The following is a 10,516-nucleotide window of genomic DNA, read 5'->3' as shown; positions in this document are numbered from 1 at the left end:
ATGACTTTCGTTTAGATCGCTAAAGCTAAAAGTCGCTCTATCATAAATTCACTATTTACGCTTCCCGGTGCCATGTCGGTTCCGTCCTGAAACTTCGACGGGTCATAACTTCTTCGTTATAACTCGGATTTCGGCGTTCTTTATATCCCCGAAATCCTTGTTTCGACCACTACAATTTTATGTAAAGATATTGAGATTATCTCACACTTTAATTTTGACGCTTATTTTTATCCTTATTTATTAAACATTTATAAATAAATAATAAGCACATAAATGCACATAATTCACATAATACTCAAATATTTCATCTTTATTACTTCATAAAGAGTTATAATAGTTGACTTAGACTATTACATCATCTACTATTGCTTAGCCTCAAAACACGGGCATTAGAGTAGAGAATCATGTTACATGCTTTGCCAGTTGTACGCCCATCGTAGAGGGTTGTACGCCCAGCGTACGCGTTGGGTGTTGACTTTCCTTAACTTTTGAGTCTAGGTTAATTTGAGAGCTTTTGACCAAGGAGGGGCAAAAATGGTCTTTTAACCTTCCAATATTCAGTTGAGAGGCTTGGTCTAGCAATTTGGGGTTATTGATATTATTATTAATTAGAGTTATATGTGGCATGTTTAGGAGGAGTCTAGACCGGTAGTTCGGGTGCGAGGTTACCTGCTTTTCTACGAGTGGTGAGTCTTCTCACTATACTTATTTGTATGGTGATGCATGTATTGACCAGAGGGTTTTATTTGTATCATTGACCGGAAGGTCTTAATTGCTTATACCGAGTTATGTGTTTTATGCATTTTGTCTTTGTGACTTGTGCTGTTATATGATTATGTGTATATTTTAAGTTATGACCAGAGGATCCATACTAAGACGTGAGACCGGAGAGTCTTTGTTGAGACACATAACCGGAGGGTCCTTATCGTGATACAACCATTATAAGCTAATTATATTGTATATGTAGTATTTTGGGGATCTCATTAAGCTTTGTGCTTACAGTGTTGGTGTAAATGTGTTTCAGATACATCTCAGGATCACAGGAAGGCATCGACATGATTGTACACATTCGTCTGCTGATGGGATATTTGTGGATGATGGGATATTATGACTATGTTTTGTGGTGTTACGTATTTGACAGTTATGTTTGAGATGAGATGGTATTAAAACTATGTTTTTAGAAGTCTTTTAAAAAAATAGGTGAAAATTTTGAGTGTTACAATTCGTTTATTAATATAGGAAGGTTTATTAATATAGGAAGATAACATTTTTAGATAAGGTCATTATAAGATTAGCTATATAAAGTCATTATGCTCTATATATTGAAGTCTACTCTCTTACAGTTAAATATATATCATCTTTAATAAATGAAATGTTTTTTTTTTGTCACTTGTTCTACTCTCATTCAATTTGTCAAATATCATTTTGTGGTTATTTTGAATTAATTTTTTTCCACGTGACATTTATGAGTTTTTTTTTTATTTTATTAAATTTCACGTAATATTTTAATGTAATAATTGTAATAAATGTAGTAATAAAAAGATATCAATTTCATTAATGAACTTACCTTTTAATTTCAAAATTCTCAAAATTAAAATTAATTAGTTTCTTTTATATATTTAAATATAAAAGATAAAAAACATTTTCTTTATAATAATTCATTATTTTTTATTTTCTTATAAATTTAAGGTTCTCAAATCTTTTGACATATATATATATATATATATATATATATATATATATATATATATATATATATATATATATAATTAACTCATGTAATACATGGATCTCACAACTAGTCCCTATTTTAATAAATAAATAGTTTTATTCTCCTTTTGCTAATTGTTACTATAATACAATTCCTTATTAATATTATGATATGTATCATGTAGATATATTAGACAACTTATTTCAAAATTCAAATTTATATTTTCTAATTATATGTTAAATTTGAAGTTATAATAACTTTAAATTTTCTATATATCTCTTAATTAATAATTTATTTAAAATAATTGTAATAATTATAAATTTTTATTATAAAAGTTTAATTAGTTTTATAACTGTAGTTCTTATGGATTATAAACTAATTTAAAATAATTAAAAAGAATTCATATAAATTTTACATGATATTAAAAGCCGTGTCTATCTTCTTAATTGCTCAACATCTTGTTGTCTATCTTCTTAATTGCTAACACCTCGTTGTCTATCTTCATCGAGTTTTGCTCTTTGAGGGTGATGGTGAATGTTATTGTGGCACATATCGGTAGACATGTTTTTATATATATGTTAGAAGTTTTTTTAATTCCATAAAAGTTCTTTGAAGAATATAACAAGAATTAGAGTGAAGAAAAAAGTAGAGATTTTCTAAAAAGTATTAATCAAATTCCCGATGTTCTTCCCCAGATTCCTGTTTCATTGTACTACAACTCATGTAAAATCAATCAAGAATAAAGTAATCGACTTCGATTATCGACAGAGGGACCCCATAAACATAAACTTGGTGGAAGATTCCATTTGCTTAAACAGTCGGAATAAATAAAATAACGACGATAGTGTATACCGGTGGTGGTGGAACCCCATGTTGGAGGTTGGCCTATCAAATGTCAATCTATCACCTCCCCACCCCCACCATAACCAAATCCCAAATTCCAACTTTCATCCTCTTATTCCAATTGGTTTAAAATCACCAAAGAAATTTAATTAATAAAAATGACGTTACGACATTTCGTTGACTGGATACTAGATAAAAATACAAAACAAAACTTCAATTTTCAAAATTAAGATACATATGGGAGTATGTCCCATATGTATCATGTGACGTTCTGTCTTCCAATAACGTTAAGAACATTAATCAAACTATCTACACCAAGTACACCACAATCAATTCACAAACATGGTACCATTACAAAATACAAAAGAGTCCATTTCTCACAAACGTGATAACATCACAAACGTCGGAGCCTTATAAGCTCCTGATATTTTATGTTTTATACACACACACAACAATAACAATTATGTTTTTTTTTTTTTTTTTTTGAACTCTACATTACATCAAACCAATCAGTCGCAACCAACAAACTCTCCAATCAGACATGCCCACGTGTCGCTCTGACATCACATGATGATGCAACCACCCTTTTCCTCTGTCGGCTGTGCATTGCCCTGCTGACTTCTGTTTGGGTCGTTAGGGTTGTACGTGAACTCTGACGTATCAAGCCCATACTGCGATCATACCAACAAAACACTTAAATCTGTTTTTTTTTTTTTTTTTTTTTTGATTTAATTTTACAAAAAAAAAGAAAATGAAAATGCACCTTTTCCCTCATGCGAGCACTCCATGCATCATTTCTACTTGGGCGGCTATCTAGGGTTGCGGTGACGGGGACACCTGTGACCGGAGCCTGTTGCCGACCAATGAGAGGCTGGCGTTGCTGGCGGGGACCACTTATGTACTCGTCATCACTGTCATATTCAGGTGGTGCATTTGCAGCACGTACCATAAGTGCTAACAAAAATACCAAAGCCTGCATATATTTATTATATTTGGATGACACTCCTATAATTCAACTGGGTAGATTTTTCAAAGTATTATGATAAATTAATTAATTGATTGCTACATTTACCTGGAATATAATAGCTCCAAGTGCAACCCATTTGGCGATATTCCAGTTCTTCTTTAGAAATCCATATATCGCGTCGAATTGTCCGGTTTCATCATTTGGGATCTCCTAAAAAAAAAAAGATATTGTTTTTTTGTTTAATTAATAAGATACATTTGAAAGATGGTGAGAATTAAGATGCGGGTAAAAGAGAACTCACATCTCTCCAGGTTTTGTCAAAGAAGATGAAAGCTGCACATCCGACTTCTACCAAGATCAACAAGATCAAAAGTAAAGAGTACTGTATAGTGAATTTCCTTAAGGAACTCAATCATCCATTAACAAAAAAAAAAAAAAAAAAAAAAAGCCTTATCATAATAAATAAAAAGTAGGATACGCAAGTTAGGCAACATCCGCTTCTTGTTGCTGCACCAATGCACCCGAAACAAGATATGACAAAGACGATTGCACCAACACCAATAAATAGGTAAATGAACCTGCACACAAAATAACAAATATATAAGGGGTATTTTAATAAAACAATATAAGTTAGGAAAGAGGAATGTACTCCAAAATTATTATTTTTTAATGTAAAAAACGGTGGGTTGGAGATGAATCGGTGTTTGTACCATATATTACAATGTTGTGGTGCAAAAAATAGTGTTATGGATTTGGGGATGTTCTAAGATGGGTGATTGATGTTCCAGTGAGAAAAATCAACTTGGATTCAACAGGCAAACCACTATAGATAATTGAATGATATGACATCATGGAAAAATAGTAATTAGGAGAAAGTATAAATCTAGAGCCCCACATATGTTTCTTTAGAGTTAGACTAAGTTTAAATAAACAGAGTAACTCTTCAGAATCTTTTGTCATAATCAATCAACTTACCAAGCAGTAGGCAAGTGATCAAAAAAGCTGTTGCTAGACAGTGACACAGCCATTAACATAGGGCGTCCAAGCTGTATCAATCCTTCATTTGTTGGTAGGGAATCCATATCATCATCAGTTGCATTTTTGTACATAACAAACAAGTATATCCCATAGCCCACCATGGCCAGACCCAGAAGAGTCAATAAGAAGTTCAGGAGCTTCAACAAGCACTCTAAAAACCCTTTACAAGCCATCTTTTTGTACCCTGAAGTCTCTCAAATCACCAATGTCATAGAACAACAGAAACGATTATAAACTGCAAGAAAATAGAAAACTGAAGTTACTTTTACTAAAAGCAAAACACATGACGTTAAATGAAATTTGTCATTTGCCAAACCACCACACTCCAAAAGCAACAAAAGAATTGTGTTGTTCTTCATCAATTGACCTTTATGGCTTTTCGTAAAAAGTGAAAAATCCAATTTGGCTCACTTGAAAGTTGCAAGAACATGTACTTAAATCAAGCTGGGGTTATAAGTCTATAGATTTAGGGAGGCGAAAGGTCATACAAAGATCCGATGAAGTTTCCAAACTCAACTATGGCTAGATTTTTTATGGAAACAAAAAAAAAAAAAAGCTCGTTCAGATGAATAAACATGTCACTCGAAAAGTCGAAATTCCTTTCCAATCGGTGAAGGAAAACACAGTGAATCCAAAATTGAAACTAAATACAATCCATAATTGAAGAAATCGGAAAAGTAAAACAGCATTAAATAAACAAAAGATTGCAGTACCCTCGTTTGGGTTCTCGATTGCGAATAACCCAGAGAGAGATTATAGAATTGTTCCTAATTTACTGCGAATTGAATGACAGCACTTACAGAGGAATGAGCGATAATCGCGAGTGTAGAGATTTTCGACAGCAACTCGATCGTAACACCCAAATTAATTGTTTAATCGATGCCCTATCTATCTATCTGTCTGTTTTCTATCTGAAATCGGACAATTACAAATGCCCACCGCCAAAATGCAAGTCGGAACATCCGAGTTACAACTTACGAGAATTAAGTTACGTAAATGGCCCCTCGATTATCTGATAACATGTAGTTTTATGTCAAATTATATTTTATTGTATTTTTAGTATAAATTGAAAAGCCTTTATTCCAAAATGGTCTCTTAAACTTGACGTCAGCAACAACCCGTTAAAGACCATGTGCGATGCATCATGCATGTGAAAATCACGGCAAAAGTAATGCTACTAGGTACCACCCTTAGTAACACCTAATAACGTCTAAGAACATCGCCTCTTTTCCATCGTTATTGCGTGTTATAGGTATTCCGGTTGCTTCCTGTTACCACCACAACATCCGGTAACGACATTTCCTTTCTATTCTGCTAATAATGCATGTGGGTGTTGCCCACTTCGAACACTCTAAGAATTTATGTCCATCTTCGTATTTATGTTTGTACCATGAAATACATCTTTGTCAATGACTTAGAACATATTTACATATGTAAATATGTTGGATTGTATTAGCATAATCAACAAAACACAAATTGGTTTAAGGATGATTTGCAAAAGAATATTGGGTCTTTGATGGGTGAAGAAGATGATAATACACATGTCATTTTAATGATATGTCAGATATATATCACACAACCATCATATCATCAAAACTAAATGGTCAAGGCAATAAACAAGTTAGTTACGTAATACATTTGTAATAGTGTTTTTCTTTTCTATGTTGGAAAAAATATGGTTTATGTTGGAGATCTCGATACCACATGGATCGTGCGAACATTTTTCAAACTGATATTTCTATCATATGTCTGAGTTGCAAGAAATTCAGCCTAGGATAATCCAATATGACACTTGCGATTCTAGGCATAAAAATCGTAAGCCAAATTGCTATAAAGATTATATGTTTGTTTGAAGAAAACGAGAGCTAATAGTTTTCGAGTGTATCTTCTCAAAGAGAAGAGACGTCTATATAATAAACGATTTTAGGGTTTCTCTTAGGGTTGGTCGTCATGGATTGCTTTGGAAGCAAGCTAGGAAATCCGAAATTTAATGAGGATTTAGGGTTTCCAAAACTAATGAATTTCGTTAGCTAATAACGAGAGCCTAACCAGGGGCGCTGCCCCTAGACCCCACCAAAGGGGCACTGACACTTTGGAAACCCCGGACCCAGGGGCACTGCCCCTGAACCCCCGACCTGTCGTAGAACCAGCTTCTAATTCGATCTTATACACGTGTGCACTCCGCACAAAACAGTACATATATTAAAGTACAAAGTATTAAGCCCCTTAGCTCACATGTTAGTTCCATTTACATAAAATGACATGGTGACACTAAAATCACCAACATTTCCATATATCCAAGAAATTTATTTTGATTTCTCTATTCTTCTCATGTCTTGTCATCATCATTTATGACACAACCCTTTTTTTTTTTTTGTTATTGTACGCATTAAAGAAAGCTACAAGTTTTTTTGCTTGTTTTTTGGTTCCATATATCTTATTGTGGCCATAGGGAATCAATTTGCAAGTTATTATCTTTCAAATAAGCATTGCAAAGAAACATATTGAGCTCAAACCCTAACCCTACGAACTAACATCCCCACAGTTTTATCATGAGAATAACTATTGGACGACGACGATTAAACTGACAAAGATGAAAAGAAACAAATAGTAGATTCAAAGAATGCAGGCCAACAGTAAGATTTGTAGAGTCAAAAATCAAGAATTATAGATACTGACGGCTGCTAGAACCGAAGGCAGCGGCGATGGCATTAAATATGCAGGTGATAGTGGAAAATGAGGTGATGACAACAAGAGAAGGCACGTCCGACGACGAGAATAGAAGGTCGTTGAACGTGGAGGTCGGCGGCTTAGGTTTGTGTTCAACTTCATAGGGTTTTATCTAAAGCTTTGATATTATGTAGATACGATAACTTTCTTATCTTTAAAAAATATATAAAGACAATACCTAAACCCTAAGGGGTAGTTTAGTCTTGTTGTTTGGTTTAAATCTTGTGTTCTGAACGTCATAATCTCTCTATATGATCTCAGATTTTAACGATCTTTATGTTTATGTATTCATATTTGAGTTTATTATAAATTTCGTTTAGATTACTCTCATTAAAAATTAACATTTCTCTTACAATCTTTATACCCACGATTTCTTTATGAATGTATAAAATAGATATATTTATTTGAGGAAATAAAAGTATCTTTAGTTTTATTATATTTTATATTTTATTTTATTTATAGAGCGTAAAATAGAATAAATATTTCAACCCAACTTTACTTCGAACGTGTTCGGCAAAAATAGTTGGTAGCGGGTAGCTTCTAGTTGGTAGCGTTTTGTTAAATGCTACGTGAAGTAGCATTTGAATTTGAAACGTTTTGTTTAAACTAAACACTAAAAGCTTGTAGTGCCAAACGAGATTTTCTTTTCAAAATGGAGCGTTTTGTTAAACGCTAAAAGCTAAAAGCTCTCAAACGCTCCGTACCGAACATGTCTTTTATATTTTATAAATTAAGAAATAAACAATTACATTTTAAATTGAAAGTGAAAATTATATAATCGCTCGTACACTTTATTTTAGAATGTAAAATAAAATTTTATTTTAGAATGTAAAATAAAATTTTGAATGACCTTATACATAAAAATATTTAAATCAAGGTGTCAAATCTAAATCATGGGATATTGTCAAATTACCAATGGATAAATTTGATGTATTTATTTGAGAAAATAAAAGTATAACGTCCCGACTCTCATGTATTAATTTTACAACTTTATTTTTTCATATTGAAAAGTCTACTCGACAAGTTCGATGCCCTGACTCGTCGAGTAGGAACGTTTTTGGCCACGTGTTTAAGTGACCAGTTGAACGAGTCGGAGGACATGACTCGACGAGTTGGAGCTGAAGGATGAAACCCTAATTTCTGGGTTTTGCACCCCATTTAAAGGATCCTTTTTCCCCCTTTAGCCTCCCCTTACAGCCACTTGTGAGTCCATAAACCTTAATTTGTGTGTGCACTCTATTCTTGTGTGATTTTCAAGCTTAGAAGGTGATTTGCAAGAAGACTTGAAGTATAATAAGAGTAGTGCAAGAGGAGCTAGTGGATCTGACTCCTCTCCTTATTTGCATCAGTTTGAAGGTAACAAGTCGTTACCTTGACCTTCCCTCTTTCTAGATCTCTTTATGTTTAAGATTACGACTTTTCTAGTATATATATTAACCATTTTCGAGTGTGAGCTAGGATCTGAAGTTGCAACTTCATATCTGAGCTTATGTTGGTCTCTATAGTTGTAAAGTCTCCAGCTTTAGCAAGTATGAACCTTCCCTTTTTGAGTTAAACCCCATTATAAGCTTGGATTTGACATTCTAATCCTTTAGAGCCTTGTATGCACGTAAAGTTTGCAACTTTACGTGATAAACATGCCTTGGGAAGTTTGATCTGTAATATGGAGCTTTGGAGTGGATTAAAAAGCATCGAAATGGAGAAAGGGCTGAAGGGACTCAACGAGTTGCATGGCCAACTTGGTGAGTCCGATGAAGATTGTCGTGCAAGGATTTTTGCATGGACTCGGCGAGTCAGTAGGATGACTCCCGTCGAGTCAACTAGGGTTTTGCCGACATTAAGATAGGCATGAACTCGGCGAGTTGCAGGAAAACTTAACAAGTCAACTAGGGATTTCACGACTTATTGAGTTCTGGAAGGATTCGACGAGTCAGTGAACTGCACTCGATGAGTCAGTAAACTACACTCGACGAGTCGGGTCAACATGGACTATTGACCTTGACCGTTGACTTTGACTTTGACCAAGGATTTACTAGTTGGATTCTAGGGTATTTTGGTAATTGGGAATTTACGGAAGTGGTCTTATGGCAATTATAGGTGGTGGAGTTTATGGCTGTGATTCGAGAGTTTGAGCTTATCACGTCAGTACGACATTTGCAAGGTGAGTTGTCATCACTATACTAACAGGGTCAAAGGCACTAATGTCGGCCCTTTTCGGATCTGTATCCGGGTTATTGCACATTATGCTTTACGATATGTATCATAGTTATGGGATGGTTGTTATGTTAGAGATCGGTTAGATCAGTATCTTGGTTATAGGATGGTTGTTATGATAGAGGTCGGTTAGATTAGTATCCTGGTTATAGGATGGTTGTCATGACTACATGTTTACTTGTTTATATGTATGTGCACATGTTTGTTGGTTTGGGGGAAAAGGTTGAGACAAGTCCTGATGTGTGCAGTAGGCTAAGACACCCTGGGCGGACCGGGTAGATTGCATTCCTGGGTCGGGCAAATCTAGTCAGGCCGAAGGCCCAGCGAGCGGTCCGGATAGGCTCAAGACCCCGAGAGGGTGGTCCAGACATGCCGAAGGCTCGGAGAGCGGTCTAGATAGACTGAGGGCCTAGGAGGCAGTCCAGTCAGACTGATGGCTCATTATGCATGTTGTTTGCTTATATGTTATATGATATGGTTATATTTGTATGTCGTTGGTATTTTGGGGAAACTCACTAATCTTCAGGCTTACAGTTGTTAATTATGTTTCAGGTACCTCTGATGATCGCGTGAAGGCAAATGCGTGATCGTACAACTCCTCATATTTTATGTTTTAATGATTAGGTTATGGGATATTCTAACATCATACTATTTTGGAAACATGTTTTGTAATAATCTTGGTTTTGGAAATGTTTTAAAAAGTTTAAATATGGCATGAAACTTATGGATGTTACAAAAAGCATCTTTAATTTCATTCTATTTCTATTTGTATATTATATTTTATTTATAATGTTTAAAATAGAATAAAGGTTTCACCCTAATTTTCTGTATACTCTTCAAATAGAGAAATAAATAATTACACTTTAAATTGTAAATTTTATAATCACTCATACATTTTATGTTAAAATGTAAAATAAAATTTATCATGAGGTTGGAGTCAAACCATTTTATACTTTATTGTATACTCTAAAAATAAATACAAATAAAATATGATTGAAATTAAATTATGATTT

The 10,516-nt window shown here is 34.0% G+C and overlaps 1 protein-coding gene across 3 annotated transcripts; it reads right to left on the bottom strand.

The window, feature by feature from the left end:
- Window positions 1-2,864: 2,864 nt before the first annotated feature.
- Window positions 2,865-5,520, bottom strand: TOM2A (tobamovirus multiplication 2A). Of its 3 annotated transcripts, none has more exons than XM_078982999.1 (7): window positions 5,360-5,520; window positions 4,497-4,794; window positions 4,000-4,099; window positions 3,823-3,903; window positions 3,627-3,731; window positions 3,318-3,527; window positions 2,865-3,225 (listed from the first exon to the last, which is right to left on the bottom strand). In XM_078982999.1, exons 2-7 carry the CDS (start codon window positions 4,730-4,732, stop codon window positions 3,118-3,120), a joined length of 840 nt encoding a protein of 279 aa, XP_078839125.1. In that variant the 5' UTR covers window positions 4,733-4,794; window positions 5,360-5,520; the 3' UTR covers window positions 2,865-3,117. The 3 variants fall into 3 exon arrangements, with proteins under 3 accessions (XP_078839125.1, XP_078839128.1, XP_078839127.1); XM_078983002.1 differs by having other exon boundaries at window positions 4,497-4,743; XM_078983001.1 differs by having other exon boundaries at window positions 5,273-5,366.
- Between the last annotated feature and the right edge of the window lie 4,996 nt (window positions 5,521-10,516).

Source organism: Lactuca saligna, chromosome 3, assembly GCF_052625555.1.
Source record: "Lactuca saligna cultivar CGN05327 chromosome 3, ASM5262555v1, whole genome shotgun sequence".
Lineage (NCBI taxonomy): Eukaryota > Viridiplantae > Streptophyta > Magnoliopsida > Asterales > Asteraceae > Lactuca > Lactuca saligna.
Note: the sequence above shows the minus strand (reverse complement) of the source record. Positions and strands in the feature narration are given on the sequence as shown.

Coding starts and splice junctions, on each gene's coding strand:
- TOM2A (XM_078982999.1), bottom strand. CDS start 4,732: ATGGCTTGTAAAGGGTTTTTAGAGTGCTTGTTGAAGCTCCTGAACTTC. Junction 4,100..4,496: donor GATCACTTGCCTACTGCTTG/GTAAGTTGATTG, acceptor TTTTGTGTGCAG/GTTCATTTACCTATTTATTG. Junction 3,226..3,317: donor GTGCTCGCATGAGGGAAAAG/GTGCATTTTCAT, acceptor GTATGATCGCAG/TATGGGCTTGATACGTCAGA.